Below are 17,353 nucleotides of genomic sequence, written 5' to 3'. Positions count from 1 at the left end.
GTCTTGAAAAACCATTAAAAACAAAGAAAACAACAAAACATAAATAAAAGAGATAGAAATGGCTACCCTGCCCACCTTTGGCCAAGGTGAGAAGGCATTGGCTACAGGAAGAGCAGCCAGCCTACTTGCCAAAGACGCCTGCTTTGCCTCCAAAGGGTGTAACCCCTGTCCTTGACAGACACTGTGGAGTTCTGTGGTTGCAGAGTCATTGACAGTCAGGGGCTTTTAGGAGATCAGTAAACAGAAGCCAAAAGTAGTCTCTTCCTCAGACTGTAAACCCGGTTTACGGGGACCTACTATGTCATGGATGTTCTGCAACAGTTTCTCTGTGCAGCCCCGAGGGGACTTTACAGAGGACAGAGGAGGAGATTGATTCTGGAGAGGGTGAATGACTTGGTTAAGGCCTTGCAGACAGAAACGGCTATCTGGTGCCAAAGGCCACGCCTCTTCCATTGTTTGGAGATGCTGATTCTGCAGTACGATTTGCTCTTGGGTGGAGCCTGAAAGCCTTCCCAGGAGACTCCTGATGATTTCCAAAGAGCCACATTCGCTGGAGGATTAGGATAGTGCTCAGCTCCAGGTAATTTGAAGTTCATCCTGCTCCTCCTTGCTGGGACCCTTGGGTTCCATTCTCACCGCCCTGTAACCAGTGACTACGGAAAAGAAGGCCTTAGCTTTGGCTTTCAATGGCGTAAATGCAAGACCTCTCAGGGACTAGGGGGCCTGGTGCTGTGCTGAGGGCTGCACTGTGAATGACAGACAGTGGTGTTTTGTCCCCAGTGACTTCTGCAGGTAGTTCAGCCTTCTCAGCCATCCATCTGAATGGCCATTTCTTAAGTCTCTGGAGGACATTATTTTCCTCTGCACCAGTTTCTCCTTGCTGGTGTTTGTGCCGGTCATCCTAACCTGGTGTTGGCCCAATTAGGCTAATCCTGTGTGTTGGAGCTGGGGGTGGTTTTTAGATGCATGCAGGCTCTGTTCATGGCTGACTCAGAGCTCAGGACTAGTATCCTTTTCTCAGTGAGTTCACCTGAGTCAAGATTAGGCCGGGACAGTCACACTAAGACTGACTAGCACCAAGGCAGACCCTTCACTCAAACGGTTTCATTGGGTGGGGATCCCAAAAAGCAATGGCTAAGGGCAGGACATGGGGCAAGGAGGAGAGCCTAACCGTTAGTGAGTGTGTTAGCGGTGGCTGTTGGAGCTCAGCGCCACTGCAGACTTCTGGAAGACAGTGTAGAAAAGCTGGCTATTCATTTATCAGCTTTGGGTCCTGCTTGGCATTGGTTAGGAACTGCTCCCAGGGTCATGAACTCTCCTGTACTCATGTGAAGAGGGACAAAGACTCAGGTGCCACGGCAGCACCTCGAAGCGAGCAGCAGTGAGCAGCCACCTGCTTCAGTAGGCAGCTGAGGTCTGCAATGGAGCCAGTCCTTCTTGGTCCTTCTGGGTTAGGGTTAGGGTTAGGGTTATACAATGCTCTGAGTCACTGGATAGCCACAAAAACTTTATTTCTCCAAGACCTTTACATAAACATTATCGGCACCACATTCGGGCATATGTGTATAAAAGGCACAACTTATTATACAAATTCAATCAATCCTTGGGCACAGGCACTGTGCAGTCACTTCCCAGATCTCTTCCCGTGCCGCGGGTGGGTTTCAGGGGCAGCAGCTGCACTTGTCTGAGTCCCCTTTGCAGATGCAGCCCCGGGCACACTTGGCACAGCCTGGGGGGCAGCATGGACAACAGCCTGAAAAGGTTAGGAGATGGACAGGTGAGCCGTAGCTCCTCACTTCCCACTGCTTCTCCCATACCTTAGGGGAAGTAGGAAAAGAAGCATCTGTAGCAGGAAACCCTGGGCTGGGAGGCCATGGGGTATGAGAGCCAAAAGAGACCTCAGAGGTCCTCTAGAGTCCATCAGAGCCCCAGACAGGGGGTGGGCTTTTCAAAGGTCACAGCCACGGCAGAGATATGATTACAAGTCAGGGCTCATGACTCCAGGCCAAGGGTTTTTCCTCTCCCTTCTTGTTCCAAATACCACAGATGTCCTTCTTGCTGTGTGTGCTGCAGCCCAGGGAAGTGCTGCCAGGGCGTCTCCTTGGGTATCATCTCACGTCCCTCCCGATGAGAAAAAGGTCCCCAGAATCCATCCACTGCCCACATGGGTGGATGTGGACAGAGAAGGGTGGGGCTATTCCCACCCCCACCTGGCAGTGTCTTGGTGCCCATACTCACTTTTGCGGCAGGTTTTACACTTGCAGGTTGTACATTTGCAGTTGTCTCCACAGATGCAGACCCCTCCTAGGAGAGAGGGCAGAGGGTGGTTGCACATGAGACTTTTGACCTTGGGGAGTGGTGGGACAAGAGGGTGATGCTGCTTCTAAGCTGTGGATGGTCCGGTGGTTCTATCGGCAGGCCATGGACGGGGACTGGGGTGGGAACATCAGCTCAGCCTGGGTTACTTGTGGAAATGCACATTCCTGATCACAAGCCTTTCAAACAGACTCATTTATAACTCTTTGTAGGGAAAGAATCCGTAGTTTAAAAACACAACACATCTGGTACTGATGTCCAGTCAGGCTAGAGAACTAACAGACAAGGCCAAACCCAGCAAGGCCAAGATTCCTTTCATAGGATCTTCTTGACAAGACCAGTCCGAAACCCTGAATCAAAAGCAGAAAGGGGCACAGAGACGGGGGATGGGGTGGGGAGGAGAGAACTAGATGGCACGGGAACAGTACGGGGGCCATACCTTGCTTTGACTTCTTAAAAATGACTCATACTTATTTGTCTTTCTAAATTCATCCTGTCCATCATATTCAGTTTCAGAACACTAGAATTTTCTGCATCTTTTCCAGGTTTTTGGGACAGACCTGTACTGTCAAGGATGAAGGATGCTTTTGATATTTTTAGATGTCATTTTTCAAGGTTAAGAAAGCATAGGATGGTTTTGACCCCTGACCATCCTCCTTCTGGTCAACATATTTCCTGGCACCAAGAAACCCAGATTGGCTTTGAATCCAGGATCCCCCTGCCTCAGCTTTCCAAGTGCTAGAATCACAGGTGAGTGCCACCACAACTGGCTTTTACTGATTCGAGTTCCCAGCTAAGCCTTTAACCCCTGATGTATGCAAGTGCTTGCTAATTTTAGCCTTTCCATAGATTTCCTAGTCTGCAAGCAACCCAGAATGAGTAACCTCAATGTGAAAATGAGGAAACTGAGGCTCATAAATGAAATGTGTTAGTGAATGGATGGCAGCATCCATTCCCTACTCTGGCAGCTGTCACTAGGGACCTGCAGGTAGGACTAAGGTTTTAAGATCCTTTCCTTTGCTCTTCCCTGGACCAGTGTGTCAGTTTCAGAAAATCTGGCCGGGAGCCAACAGAGTGGGAGCTGCCCCAAAGGTTGCAGATCCAGGACAAACCTTATCCATGGTGCCTAAGTGAAGAAGGAGTTTCCAATAGTCCCACATGCTGCCCGCAGAATACAGGGACAAAGTTGTAAGACCCCAAGTGGGCCTCCTTACTCACCAGACATACACGTGCATTCTCCAGGGTCCATGGTCCAGGTGTGTGAGTGGCTGAGAAAGGGAGGCTGAGGTAGCAGCAGCTGGAAGGTTCCCTCTTTATAGTTGCGTAGGTGTGGACTACAGCTCACCCCACCTCTCCCTGGGGCCAGACGCCCTGCACACGGCCCAGTGAGATGCTCAGGGCGAGGAGGTGGGGAAGGGAGGTAGCAGAGGGCATAGGGCAGATAGAGCCCTTTTACAAAGGGCCAGACCTGCCCTACCTGCTTACCTGACAAAGTGCCGAGGAAATAGTGTGAGGTTCCAGCGTCACTCAGTGCCTAGTTTGTTAGCCACACACATCCAACTACACAGAGTGTCCTGCCACTTCTGTTCCCTCCTCCATGGGGCTACTCCTGCCCAGGCTCAGATCTTCATTCTCTCCCATGGCTCATCTTTAAAGCCCTTAGCATAGATGAGAAGGTGGAAAATCGGGGGCATGTTCCCATCTAGACTTGGGACCTTTCCTTTTAGAACCACACATGGAGTGGAAGAAGCAAGAAAAGACCTGGTGGGAGCACTTAACCAGCCCCAACTTCCATCCCAACCCCATTCTTTGATAAGACAGCCACCTGCCTTTCAGTAGGATGCAAAACTTCACTTAGATGATAGGATGCCCCATAGCTGCAATGATCTCTCCCCCTCCCTCCCTCCCTTCCCTCCTTCTCCCTTCCCCCTCCCTCTGTGTGTGTACTCATGTGTGTCCCTTGGTAAGATGTGTGCACACATCTCATGTCACTCTCTCTGCTATATGATTATTCATGTGCTAAGGCATCTCTGTACCTGCTCAGTGTCTTGCACAAGGGTTTGTGGATGCTGACTGAATGAAGGAATGAATAGATGGATAAATCAGAAGAAATAACAAATTACTGAAGACATGAACCAGAAAGTGAACAGATTAATGGTGGAATAATGCTGGAATTGCCCTTCATGTGGCTGTACTGATGACCTCTGATGAAAAGTGGTTTTACCATTCAGCAAAGAGAAAGCATGCACCCTGGCTCCAACTTCCCCCAGCTCTCAGCTCGTCTCCATCCGTCAGGCCCGGAGCTGACTCAGGGTGCTTTAAGTGAGAGGGATAAAGGTACTGACTTCATGGGCATCTGAAGGGCTCCCTGACAGGTACTGAGGAAGAAATAGTGATAACGATGTGGTGGTCCAGAGGTGGCCTCTGAAGGCATCCATAGTCTAGTAGTGGGCCCTCATTTGTTATTTGCTTTCTGACAGCCTGCACGGCTCTGGGTGTCGGGGGTCCAGAGCCCATGGTTGAGAGTGTCAGGAGAGGAGCAGCTCAGGAGCTGCATGCATGTGTGTAACTGCTCACAGTCTTCCTGGGCCTGCACTGGGAGCTCACCCCAGTCCATCTGTGACACAGTGTTCCCCACCTCTCGAAGGTATCAATACTGCCAAGGGCCGGGCCCATGGAACAAGCCCAGAGATGGAAAGGCATGTTCCTATAGTTATCTAAGCCATCTCTTTCAGCTCTTCACTACCTGTGCCAGCAACAGTTTCCTCTTTGGATGAATGACAGTGTGATGTTGCTCAAGACCAATTGAATGATAATGTTAAAACCCAATCCCTTAATACTTCAATATTTCCCAATTTCTGGGCTGTGCAGGTTGAAACAATATGCAACACTTGCTGGTGTAGTCCTGGCTAAACTGTGTCCAAGCTGGTCCAGGACCTGAGAAAGAGCATATCAGGCTTGTTCACTTCTCTGCCCATTCTCTGGCTCTCAGCTTCCGGTGGAGAGTAGTGGTAGAAACAAATCTACCCTGAGGATATTAAATGACGGGAAACATAGCTTCAACCACACACAGAATTACATGTCAGTCTGGCAAAATGGCACTTTCTGCCAAGCCTGATGATCTGAGTTTGAGCCTTGGACCCCCATGGAAATAGATAGCTGACTCCTGTGGACCTCCACATCTAGGCCATGCTACACATCTTCACACACACACACACACACACACACACACACACACACACACACACACACACACTCGAATAAAATTTTGAAAATTTAAAGAAATAACATGTTTTGGGAGAAGTGAACCTTTAACCTTATGGGATTGATTCCAGGGACCTTTGAAGTCTGAAGATTAAGTTCTAGACCTTCTTACAGGGGTGGGAAGCACATGTAAATACACAATACCCCGCAGGGGTCTGGAAGGGCCCTGGCTGGCCTCAAACGCTATCCTCCTGCCTCAGTATGCTGGGCTTCCAGATATGTGCAGCTATGCCTCAAAGCTCTTCTTTTACACAGCAGTTTGACTCCTTTGAGCCACCAAGTCCTAAATATCTCCATCCCCAGAAATGACTGCTACTTCGTGCATAAGTACATTCACATAATTCTCTCCCAACGATGAAAAGGGATGTTTGAAAGGAGTGTCTGGTGCCACCTCTTACACAGCATAAAGTGACTGGGTTGTTGCTTCCCTTCCCATGCAGGTAAGAGTAAACGATCTGCTGTCTGTAGCAGAAAATACTACAGAGAAGTGTCTGGGACTCGGGGCCTAGGCAGGGGTTCCATCGTGCCATCATAGCAGAGAAAGGCTTAGTGCCTTGGCTTTAGCCCATCCCCATGTTAGCTCTTCCTGGTTTCTCTATGCAAGCCCTGCCTATCTTCCCCTCCATTCCCTTCTTCCTTCCTTCTTCCTTCCATTTAAAAATTTTAAATTTCTGAGATGATAATATAGTTACAATATTCCTCCCTTCTGTTTCCTCCCTCCAAACTCTCACATACCCACCCCACTCGCCTTTAAATTCATGGCCTCTTTTTTCACTAGTTACTGCATATATATCTGTATATGTATGTGTATTCATATGTATTCCTAAATATAGCCTGTTTGGTCTGTATACTATTACTTACATGTTTTCGGGGCTGAGCATTTGGCGCTGGACCACCACCAGCTGATCAATTCTTCCCTGAGAAAGACCACCTCTTCTGCTCCCAGCTTTTCTCAGCCACCTGCAGTTCTTTGTGTAAGTTGAGGCCTCATGGGCTTTTTCCCATGTAGTTTGGCATGTCTATTGTTGGCATCCTTGTTCAGCTCATGTTCCGGCAGTCATGTTGATGAGGCTTAATGGGTATAGCTTCTAATGTTACTAGAAGACACAATCTCTCACCATACTCTCTATCCCTTGGCTCTTACAATCTTTATGCCTCCTCTTCCACAGTGTTCCCTGAACTTGGGCTTCTGGAGTGTTTTGTAGATGTATCATTGGGACTGGGTTTTACAATGCTACATTTTGATTGGTTATGGTTTTCTGTAGTGGTCTCTGTCTGTTACAAAGAGACATTTCCTTGATGAGGGGTGAAGACTAGACTTATCTGTGAGTATAAGAACAAACATTTATAGATTGTTGTTAGGTACTGTGCTGGTGTAATAAGTTAGTGGTTGTAGATGGTTTCTCTCTTGTTGAGCAGTTCTTAAGTCCAATTAGAGCTGTTGGTTACCACAGAGGTATGCATGCCACTACTGCACCAGTAGGGGTATCGTGCCTGGTTGTTGATGTGGTTCGTAGGTGTCAGAGGATAGAACTGTTGCTTGCCTCTTTCCTTTGGAAGTTTACATTGTGCTTTCTGCTAGTCTTCAGGGAGGGAACATTCAGGTCAGTTTTAGTTCAGGGGTCTCTGTGTTCTATTTCTAAAGTGCATGGTGTCTTTGGCAATAGGGATGTACCTTCCGCTTTTGGGGGCTGAGCAAGGCAACAGCAATTGGCTGAATGTTTCAGGACTTTTTTGGACAGCCCTGGTCAACAACTCGAAAGAGGACTTCTTATATTCTGGTGTTGAGGCTTTCATTAGGTGGTGTTTGGCTCTTAGAGGGAGCACTGTCAGCCCAGAGGAGAAAAGTTCATTAGAACTATATATATATGTTTTATACACAGAATTATGTGTATTTTAGGTTTTTTAAAGATAAATAACAGCATGATTCCTCATGGCTTTTTCAGACATCCTTATTGTTATTTTACCTACTCCTTCTTTCTTCTGTATTTATTTCCATCCCCCTTCCCTAAAGAACCCATTTCCCATTTCCCCATCAGATCATTTGTTAGTCCCTTTTACCTCTTCCCACCTTCTGTATTTACCCCCCCTAAAAAATGCCCCCCTTTCCCATTTCTTCTAATGGATCACTTGTATCCTATTATCTGCCTCTCTATTGCTCCCAACCCCCTGTCCCAGCAATGGTCCCATTTTACTTTCCCGGTTTCTGTAGTTTCTATATTTAATTGTATGTGTGTGTGCACGCACATATGTGGAGATCAGAGGACAACTGGGAGTTGGCTCTCTCCTATCCTGTGGACAGTGGGGATTGAACTCTGATCATCAGGCTTGGCTGCAATTTCTTTACCCACCGAGATACCTTGCTGCCCCTCACCCCCTATCTTCCTTCCTTCTTTCCTTCCTTCAGGTAGGGTCTTGCTATGAAACCTTGACTAGCCTGGTACTTGCTGTGCAATACAGACTGGCCTCAGACTCACAGAAATCTTTCTGCCTCAAGCGTCCTAAGTGCAGACATGTGACCCCGTACGTGATTCTCCTTTATTGTCTGTCTGAGCGATTGTGTTTTAGACGTGGTCTCCCAGCGTTCACCAGGTTGACACGGAACCTGCAATCTTCCAGAGTCCTGACATTACAGGCTTCAGCCACCACATCTGGCTTGCTGGACCCTTGATGCACATCTTCCCAGGAGCAGGCTGGAGCCAGCAGTTTTATTATGCTACAGGTAAACTGGCTTCTGTAGACCACAAGCATCTCAGGGCAGAGGCTGTGGTTTCTTAAACGTCACAGCCATGTCTAGGAACACTGAGTACTTCTGCACAGTAGGTGCTCAATAAATATTCATGAGTTGATGGTGAGTAAATGGTTCAATGGATAGAACTACCACCTCCAAGGAGTCTTCTCTTGCTTTTGTTCAGAGATTCATAGAGCTGCTCTGCTCACCAGGAAAAGCTTGAGAGCAGAGTCCCACTGCAAGGGTTCAAATCCCAGCTTTGCTTCTTCTATGCTACATGATTTAGGGCATGACTTCTGGGAGCCTCGATTTCCCCTTCTGCAATGTCTGACTCATGCAAATGTTAACCCTGTAACTTTTGTCATGAAGGTTAAATGAGAGAACAGGAAGCAGCTTACCAAGCACTCTGTTCAGAACCTGGCACAAAACTACACATTAACATAATGACCATTAGTACTGTCATTACTGCCTGCCTATATGACTTGGCAGTTGGTCCAGCCACCATGGTGTGTGTGTGTGTGTATGTGTGTATGTATGTTGCTGAGGATGGAACTCAAGGCCTTGGGCATGCTAGGCAAGTGCTTAACCATTGAGCCATACTCCCAGCCTTTACCTGTGCATTTTTATGTTTCATGCCCACACCATAGGCCCTATGTTCTGAGCAGGGTGCCATTGTATGGAGTTTGAGTCTCTTTCATCCCTGCTTTTAAGCTTAGCCTAATTTGAATACCCTAGTTTGGGGACTAGTACAGTTCTTTCTAACTCTCCTGAAAACTCCTTTTATTTTTCTCTTTCCTTCCTTCCTTCCTTCCTTCCTTCCTTCCTTCCTTCCTCCTCCTTCCCTCCTACCCTTCCTTCCCTCCCTCCTTCCTTTCTTTCTCTTCCCTTTTCCCTCCCTCCACCTCCCCCCTCCACCTCCCTTTCCTTGTTTATGGTGTTGTGTACAGCACATTCATGCGAGTATGTGGACCTGTATGCCTGTGAGCGAGCATATAGAGACACTGAGTGGCTTCCTCTATTGCTTCCCACTTTATTGCCTCGAGCCAGGGTCTCTACTGAACAGGTAGCTCACCCTTCTGGCTTGGTTGGCTCATCAGAGAGCTCTGGGATCTGCCTATCTCTGCCCCATAGTGTTGGGGTTCCAGGTATATATAGCCCAGCTTCTCACTGTTCTTGTTTTAATACAGGGTCTCTGGATGTAGCTCTGGCTGTCTCAGGACTTGCTATGTAGACCAGGCTGGCCTTAAACTCACAGAGATCCTCCTGTCTCTGCCTCCCAAGTTCTGGGGTTAAGGTGTGCACTATCATGTCCAACCCTATAGCTCAGCTTTTTACATTTGAATTTGTGTTCTCATACTTACACAGCAAGCATTCTTGTCATAAAACCATCTCCCCAACCCTGTTCCTTCTTGTTTATATAACCCAAGATGGCCTCAACCTTGTGATCTCCTGCCTCAGCTTCCTGAATGCTGGGGTTACAGGTAAGAGCTACTATACCTGGCATTCCTAACTGTGGTCTCTATCTTTTGGGAGGTCAAGTTTACCTTCTGCAGAGAGCCCTGTTAGGGTGTATTTCTGACCTCCGTGTAGGACTAGGCATGGGATGTAGGGAGTACATTCAGTACAAGCAGAAGCTGTATTTATACCTGATCTTATACATCCAGCTCCAAAGCAGGGGCCAGCTGCTAATTGCCAAATGAGCACGTGGAAGCCCAAAGAGACCATCTGAGCCAGTCATTGAGCCTGGGATGGTGGGAGGAGGAATCTGCACTTGGTTCCCAGGACTCACAGCCAGCACCCACACACTTTAGCACTCATGACAAAATACTTTAGCAGTCTGGAACAGCATGACATTACATTGTTGATTAATTCAGTTTTATTAGAAAAAAGTTCACACACATTTAAAAAACAAAAAGAGCAGCCTTTCTGACACCATCACAGTTACCACCCAGAATGAGCAAGATGCCGACGCCATCCTTTTGCCTTCAGATCCTTTAATTGTAAGGGATGAAGTTCTACATTTTTAAATGTCTTTAAATAACAGTGATGTGCTAGTGACTCCCACGGTGTCCTTACAGCCAGGGTTGCTTGCCTAAACACCAGTGTCACATGTTGGGCTGCCACTCAGCACACTGGCCTAGAGAGCCATCTGAAACCCAGAGCTCCTGCCTATCCATCCTTCCACGGGGTCCAGCCTTGTGGTGGCACCAGGCTTAAGCCACCATCATCTCCTGCCTAGATTCGTGTGTCTCTGTTTGTTGCTGTTCTCTTGACCTGTCTCACTGGTTCTAACTGCTGCACAGTGCTCAGAGTGAGCCTACTAAAAGCACACCGTGTCATTGTCCTTCTCAAAGTCTTTTAGAAGCAAAAAAGCCCTTGGTTACCCACAGCCAGCCTCTGATGTCTCTCTTTTGTTTCCCATAGTTCTTTACAATGTCCTTCACCCACCCACTGTGTGTGTGTGTTTATTGTTTTTAAAAGTTTTTTTTTTAATGTACATTGGGGTACATGTATGTATGGCTATGTGAGGGTGCCAGATCCCCTGGAACTAGAGCTACAGACAGTTGTGAGCTGCCATGTGGGTGCTAGGAATTGAACTGGGGTCCTTTAGAAGGGCAGCCTGTGTTCTTAACTACTAAGCCATCTCTCCAGCCCAGTGTGAGTGTGTGTGTGTGTGTGTGTGTGTGTGTGTGTGTGTGTGTGTGTGTGTGTGTGTGTGTGTATGTGTGTGTGTGTGCGTTGCAGTGCTAGGGACTGAATCCAGGGTCCTGTACATGTTAGGGGAGCATTCTACCAGTGAGCCACACTCTCAGTCATGCTTCCTGTTTCTTCCTTGGTATGTGTTGCCATTAAATATCCTATGTGTTTTTGCTTATTTATATTGTTCACTGTCTCACTCCTTTTCCAGAATGGGTCTGGGTTATTCCCTCGTGTGTCTAGAAAAGTAGGGTGGAGTGCAAAGCAGATGCTTAGCTCTTTCATTAAACTTCTGTGAACATATAATAAGTATACATAAGGATGGGTTCATTATGACATCTGCATACATGTATATAATGCATTTTGATTGTATTCATCCCATTACTCTCTCTTGTCCCCTCCTGTTGATTCCCTTCTCTTCCCAGCTAGCCACCCTGCTACTTTCATGTTTTTTGTTTGTTTTTTGTTTTTGCAACCCAGTGAGTTTAATTGGGGTTGCTAACAAAGAGCTTGGGTGAAGGGTTATTTACAGGAGTATAGGCAACCACTAGTGGCTACAACACTGAAGAAAAGACTCTCTCCCTTTCCCTCTCTCTGTCTTTCTCCCTCTCTCTTTCCCTCTCTCTATCTCTCTTCCAGTAACCATTAACCTTTCTGAGATTCTCAGGGAGGGATGGAGCTTTATAAGCTCCATCTTCTTGAATGAGAGGTATATACCATCACACCCGGCTCCCTTTAGGTTTTATAATTTTAAATTTTATTTATTTACTTTAGTGTGCATTTGGTTATGTGGTTATGTACACACACACATACCTGCATATGTACAATGTGGCATGTATAAAGGGCAGGGGACAACTTTCAGGAACGGGTTTTCCCCTTCCACCATGAGAGTCCAGGGACTGAGCCAAGGCCATCAGACTTGGTGGCAAGCACCTTTATCTGTTGAGCCATCTCATGACCCCTATTTAGTTTTCATTCTTTTTTTCTGCATATGTGAGCAACATAATCTGCACACACATTGCTTTATATATTTTTAAAGTTGCCTAAGTGTAAGCCAGGCGTGGTGGCACATACCTATCTATAATCCCAGCATGCAAAGGCATAAGCAGGGTGATTAAGAGTTTGAGGCAAACCTGGCTACATAGAGATGTTATCTTAAAAAACAAAAAAGTGCATCATGGTATTGCCAACGTGGATACTGTCCTCCATGTTTTCCTCCATGACGGATACTGCCGTCATGTGAGGTCCATCAGTAATGAAGCAGTGTGTGTGTCTATAGCCATGTGGGACAGACAGTTAGAGATGGAGCCAGAGCCAAAGAGTGCTGTGTCCCTCTCAGACAGCTCTGAGCTCAGTCCCTCTGAGGCTGGTTTATACTCCCAAACTATATGCATACACAAATTTGTCCACAGTTCTACTTCTCTGGTCCTGGGTTCTCTTGAATGATCCCTGGCAAGAAACCCCACAGGCAGTATAGAGCCAGCCCCCAAGGAGGATAGCTCAGTACTGGGAACTGTGGAAACCAGGCCAAGGGTAATTAGCAGGCACCCTGCTCCATGCCCCGTGCACCTTACACTCTGAGCTTCACAGGATCCCCAGGGCTCTTTGCTCTGGTTAATTACACAGAGCTCAACTCCAGAGCTGTAATTCAGTACCCGCTGGGCAGGTGAAACCCTCCACTTTGCACACGGCCCTGTGAAAGAATGAGTAAGGCTAAAGCTGACAATTACCCACACTCATCGCCTGTAGCAATAGAATGGCTGGTCCAGCTTGGCTAGAAGCCCAGACCAGAGCTCATTAGTAGAAGGAGTCTCCCACTCTGTCTACCCCCCTCTTCCTCTCATTTCTTGTTCTTCTTTCCTTCCATCCTTCTTTAATCAATCATTGTGAACACGTTTAGGGTACAGTTTGTGTCAGGCTTTAGAGTAGCCCTCTGGATTGGGCAAGTGACCCAGGCACAGATCCATGGTCCTGTGAAGGGTCAGAACCATGTTTCCCAGCTGTCAGAAAATGAGAAGGGCAGGGCACAGGAGAGCAGAGTGCCCTTGAACAACCAGAGGGCAAGTGCTGTGTTTAATACCGTGCCTCACCCTAGTGTTCACCCTTCATTTGCCGGAAATCTCTGCCTTCCTTGTGGAATGTGGGAGGTGGATAGGGGGTTTTCACATTGTAAATGCTCAGAGCTCTGAGGCCTTCTGGGGGATACAACAGGAGCTGCTGGAGTGGATGTTGCTCTTATCAGGTCCACACTTTCCCTCTAAAAACCCTGTTTTAAATGGTGTGTTCTATCATTGGCCTCTCGCACATGGTGGGAGATTTTGTTATTGTTTGATTTCTTTGAGCTGGGATCTTTCTATGTCACCAGGCTGGCTTCAAATTTATGTATAATCTTTCTACTTTAGCCTCTGGAGTGCTGGGATTACAGGTGTGCACCATGTCTGTATCATAATACTTGGATGGATGGATGGATGGATGGATGGATGAGTAAATAGACAGACAGACAGACAGACAGACTTTGCTACACAGACCAGGCTAGCCTCAAATTTATAATCCTTATGCCTCTACTGTACACTATTTCTGCAGGCTCACACTGTCATTGTTGCCATCTTGAAGGGAGGCAGAAGCTAGTGGGAAGCTGCCTAGCAAGGTTGATGGTCTTCTCCAGCATCCTCCGAGGCGCCTGTGGCTGATCTGCACCTGCAGTGCCAAGTGTATGGAGCGTGTGGACATGCACTCTTATCAGTTCTCTTCTTTTTAAAAATTATTTTTAAAATGATGGCTATTTTTAAACAGAGAAGAATAGAGAGCTAAATATGGAATCTCCCAGTGCTATTGAGTGTTAGCACCTTGTTCCAGTTATTTCTGTGCTTCAAAGGAACAAAGAGAAAGGGACCTTCTATGGTCATTGCAAGCCAGGGGGCCAACTGCACAAGTTAAAGGTTTGTCCTCATTATGCACCTTTTCTACCTTTAGCTCACATGTGCACACCTATAAACATGACATATTTGGCTGGCTTACCGGGTTTCTAAACCTTACATGAAATGACATCATTCTGTATTGGCTTTTTTTATATTATTTTTATTGCTTTTTATTCTTCTGTTCAGCATTTTGAAACTTCATGCTTTGAATTGCTTTCACAACATATCATTTGATCCTTTTCCTGTTTTTTCATCAGGGAACATTTAGCTGTTTCCACTGTTCACCCAGGTAAACACTGCTGCTGCAGTGAGTGTCCATGTAGACATCTTTCCACATGTGAGATATGTTGGGGTCTTTCTGTGTCTACAAGTGAACTTACATCTTAGAAGGAAATATGCTGACTTGAATAGGCCAGGTTGTGTATTGAAGCATCCATGAGCACTGGATGCAAGAATCACCCATTGCACTGAAGTATCCATGGGATTGTCAGACTTCTATAGTTTATAAACATAGTGTGTGTGTGTGTGTGTGTGTGTGTGTGTGTGTGTGTGTGAGAGAGAGAGAGAGAGAGAGAGAGAGAGAGAGAGAGAGAGAGAGGGAGGACAGCAAAGGTCAGTTCTCTCCTTCTACCCTGTGAGACCTGGGAATTCAACCCAGGTTGCCAGGCTTGGAGGCACATGCCTTTACCCCCTGAGCCATCTCACTGGCTCAGACTTTTACATTTTTGTCAACTAAATTGTGTGTGAGGCTGTGGATGGAACATATATGACAGATAGTAATTGTACCCCCTTTGGTTTATTTATTTGTTAATGGCTACCAAGGCTGTACTTACAAGATTGGGGCTCATTCAGACCCAACGCAGTGGTCCTTTGTTCTGTATTCTGTGGTTGCTGTCTGGGACATAGTTCTAACTAGAAGCACTTTATGTCATTTTTCAGATACTTTACTTTTTTTCTTTTTAAAAAATACTTATTTTTAAGCCAGGTGTTGGTGGTGCATGCCTTTAATCCCAGCACTCGGGAGGCAGAGGCCATCGTATCTCTGTGAGTTCGAAGCCAGCCTGGTCTACAAGAGTAGCTCCAGGACAGCCTCCAAAGCCACAGAGAAACCCTTTTTTGGAAAAAAAAAAACAACAACAACCCTCCCCCAAAAAAACCTTATTTTTAAATAAAAATAAATATTTAAAAAACATGTGTTTAAAGTATGTGAGTGTTTCACCTGTGTGTATGCATGTGTAGAATGTGTATGTCTGAAGCCTGTAGAGGCCAGAAGAGGGCACTGAATCCCCAGGAACCAGAGTTATGTATAGTTGTGGGCCACCATGTGGGTGCTGGGAACAGAACTTGGGTCCTCTGCAAAAGCAATAAGTGCTCTTAACTGAGCCATCTCTCTAGCCCAGATACATTCTGGTTTCTAATATCTTACATGTTTAGGAGGCTCAGAACTGACCTTGAGAGATGAGGAAGATGGGCATCTTGGTATTCTTCAGTAGGTCAGTCGAGGAGGGCAGGGAAAGGAGGTGCTAGTCCCAGTCAGCATGCTTAGCCATAGAGTCTTGTGCAAGTAGTCACTGAGCCAAGGGACATAATCAACAGGCAAAGTACATCTTAGACCCCTGTACCTGGTGATTAGCTCAGAACAGGAAGCTTTTATTTGTCTTACAATAGTGGAAATTGAACCTAGGGCCTTGGACAAACTGGGCAAGAGGCTCCACCACTGAGCTACGTTTCTAGCCCTTTAATTTTTATTTTTCGACAATGTCTTACTGAGTCACCCAGGATGGCCTTGAACTTTTGGTTCTTCTCCCTCCTGAGTAGCTGGGACTACAGGCCTGTGTCATCATCAGGCCTAGCTCTCTGTAAGATGACCTTGCTTTCACAGTGCCTCTCACTTGAGGAGGACTGGCAGAGGCGGACTAGCTCTTCAAAGTAAGATCATTCTTGAATTCCCAAGTACCAAGGATGATGATGTCACCCAGCCCTTCTCTTTCCAGCCCTGTGTAGAGATGGGATACCTGAGGCCTGGAGATGGGAAGCAGCTTTTGCCTGGGAGGTGATGATTTAGGGAGAAGAGGCCCAGAACCTTGAAACCTCTTGGGTATCTGTGATATGTGGTCATTTATAGACTCATCTACTGAGATTAAGCAATTCCAGGGAGGGGGGACCCCACACAGTGCCACGTGCCCCACACAGGGTACAATTTTAATTGGGGAGCCAAGGCACCATTGACCAGCACCATAGAACTAGCTATGAAATGAATCAGAATCCTGCCACACAGTCAGTCAGTCTCTCTTCCCCTCCCTCTTCCCCATTCTCTCTCCCCCTCTTCTTCCCTCTCTCTCCCCTTTCCTCTCCCTCTTTTCTTCCCTCTTCCTCTCTCTTCCCCTCCCCTTCCCTATTCCCCATCTCCCCTTCCTTTCTTCTTTCTCATGCCTCTCCCTTCTTCACCTTGAATTTTAGTCTCATTTATTTTTTTTCTTTCCTAAAACAGAAACCTCATCTCAGGACCCAGAGCATCTGAGTTCTCTATGGGCATCACTCAAATGCAACATCACATCCCTGACTCAGTGTCCCATCAACAACAGGAGACACAGCTGTCTGGAGGATGCCTGTTGCTATCCTGGGCAATCCCTTAGTCAACACCTTCCCCTTAAGAGGCTTGCATTTGTCTTTTGAAGGAACCCCCATTAACTGTTCATGGAGCATAGGAAACCCCTTTTGCCTGTTTTTCTTCACCAAGGATGTGGAGAGTGGACCAGGCAGCTCAGGTCCTGCAGACCTGGCAGCATGCTCACCTGATCAATACAGTACAAGCCCTAATTCTGAAGCCCAGGATCTGCAGGCTTGACCTGGTCAGCAGAGAGGACAAGGCTCAAGCCACAGAGCGCTTACCTGCCTCCCAGGGCTGTCACTGGTGACTTGGACATTTCTGTACTGGTTATTTGTTGATTTACCCAGTATAAACATATGGGTCTAGAAAGTTACCAGATCATCTCCAACTATTGTTAGGAAGGGGGAAAAAAACCAACTCAGAGACAGTCTGACGGTTACAGGAGAGAATGATATTAATTAGTGTCTGAGTTCATTTCCTGCTATGGAAAGAGTTGATGAGAGAGCTTGTTGCTCCTCTCAGCACCTGAAGGGTTAATGACCCCAGAAGCCCAGCCTGAGAACTGGGAAAGGTGACCAGGACAGCCAGGTCCATGTGTGAGTGAGCCCTCGGTGACACAGGTTTATGCTGCCACTGACTTGATTTCTCTCTCTCTATGTCTCTGTCTCTCTCTCTTCCCCACCCCCATTCCACAGGTAAGACACTTGACCTCAGTTTCCCTGCTAATAAACTGGAGCTAATCACACACCTTTCTAAGGGTGTCTCTGAAGGATAATTAGCCAGTTTTTGCAGTGCACTTTGAAGAAAATTGCCAAG

General features: G+C 46.9%; 1 protein-coding gene across 1 annotated transcript; it reads right to left on the bottom strand.

Annotated features, from left to right (window-relative positions):
• Positions 1–1,661: 1,661 nt before the first annotated feature.
• On the bottom strand, positions 1,662–3,565 carry Mt4 (metallothionein 4). Its single transcript, XM_027406109.2, has 3 exons — positions 3,535–3,565; positions 2,239–2,304; positions 1,662–1,753 (listed from the first exon to the last, which is right to left on the bottom strand). Exons 1-3 carry the CDS (start codon positions 3,563–3,565, stop codon positions 1,662–1,664), a joined length of 189 nt encoding a protein of 62 aa, XP_027261910.1.
• Positions 3,566–17,353: the final 13,788 nt, after the last annotated feature.

The sequence above is a fragment of the Cricetulus griseus genome, chromosome 3 (assembly GCF_003668045.3).
Source record: "Cricetulus griseus strain 17A/GY chromosome 3, alternate assembly CriGri-PICRH-1.0, whole genome shotgun sequence".
In the NCBI taxonomy this organism is placed as follows: domain Eukaryota; kingdom Metazoa; phylum Chordata; class Mammalia; order Rodentia; family Cricetidae; genus Cricetulus; species Cricetulus griseus.
The sequence above is the reverse complement of the archived record's forward strand: the minus strand, read 5'-3'. Positions and strand labels throughout refer to the sequence as shown.

What these genes read in the sequence shown, in the direction of transcription:
- Mt4 (XM_027406109.2), bottom strand. Translation starts at nt 3,565, where the DNA reads ATGGACCCTGGAGAATGCACGTGTATGTCTG. An exon ending in AGAATGCACGTGTATGTCTG is followed by an intron (nt 2,305 to 3,534) that starts GTGAGTAAGGAG and finishes CCTCTCTCCTAG; the next exon opens with GAGGGGTCTGCATCTGTGGA. An exon ending in GTGTAAAACCTGCCGCAAAA is followed by an intron (nt 1,754 to 2,238) that starts GTGAGTATGGGC and finishes TAACCTTTTCAG; the next exon opens with GCTGTTGTCCATGCTGCCCC.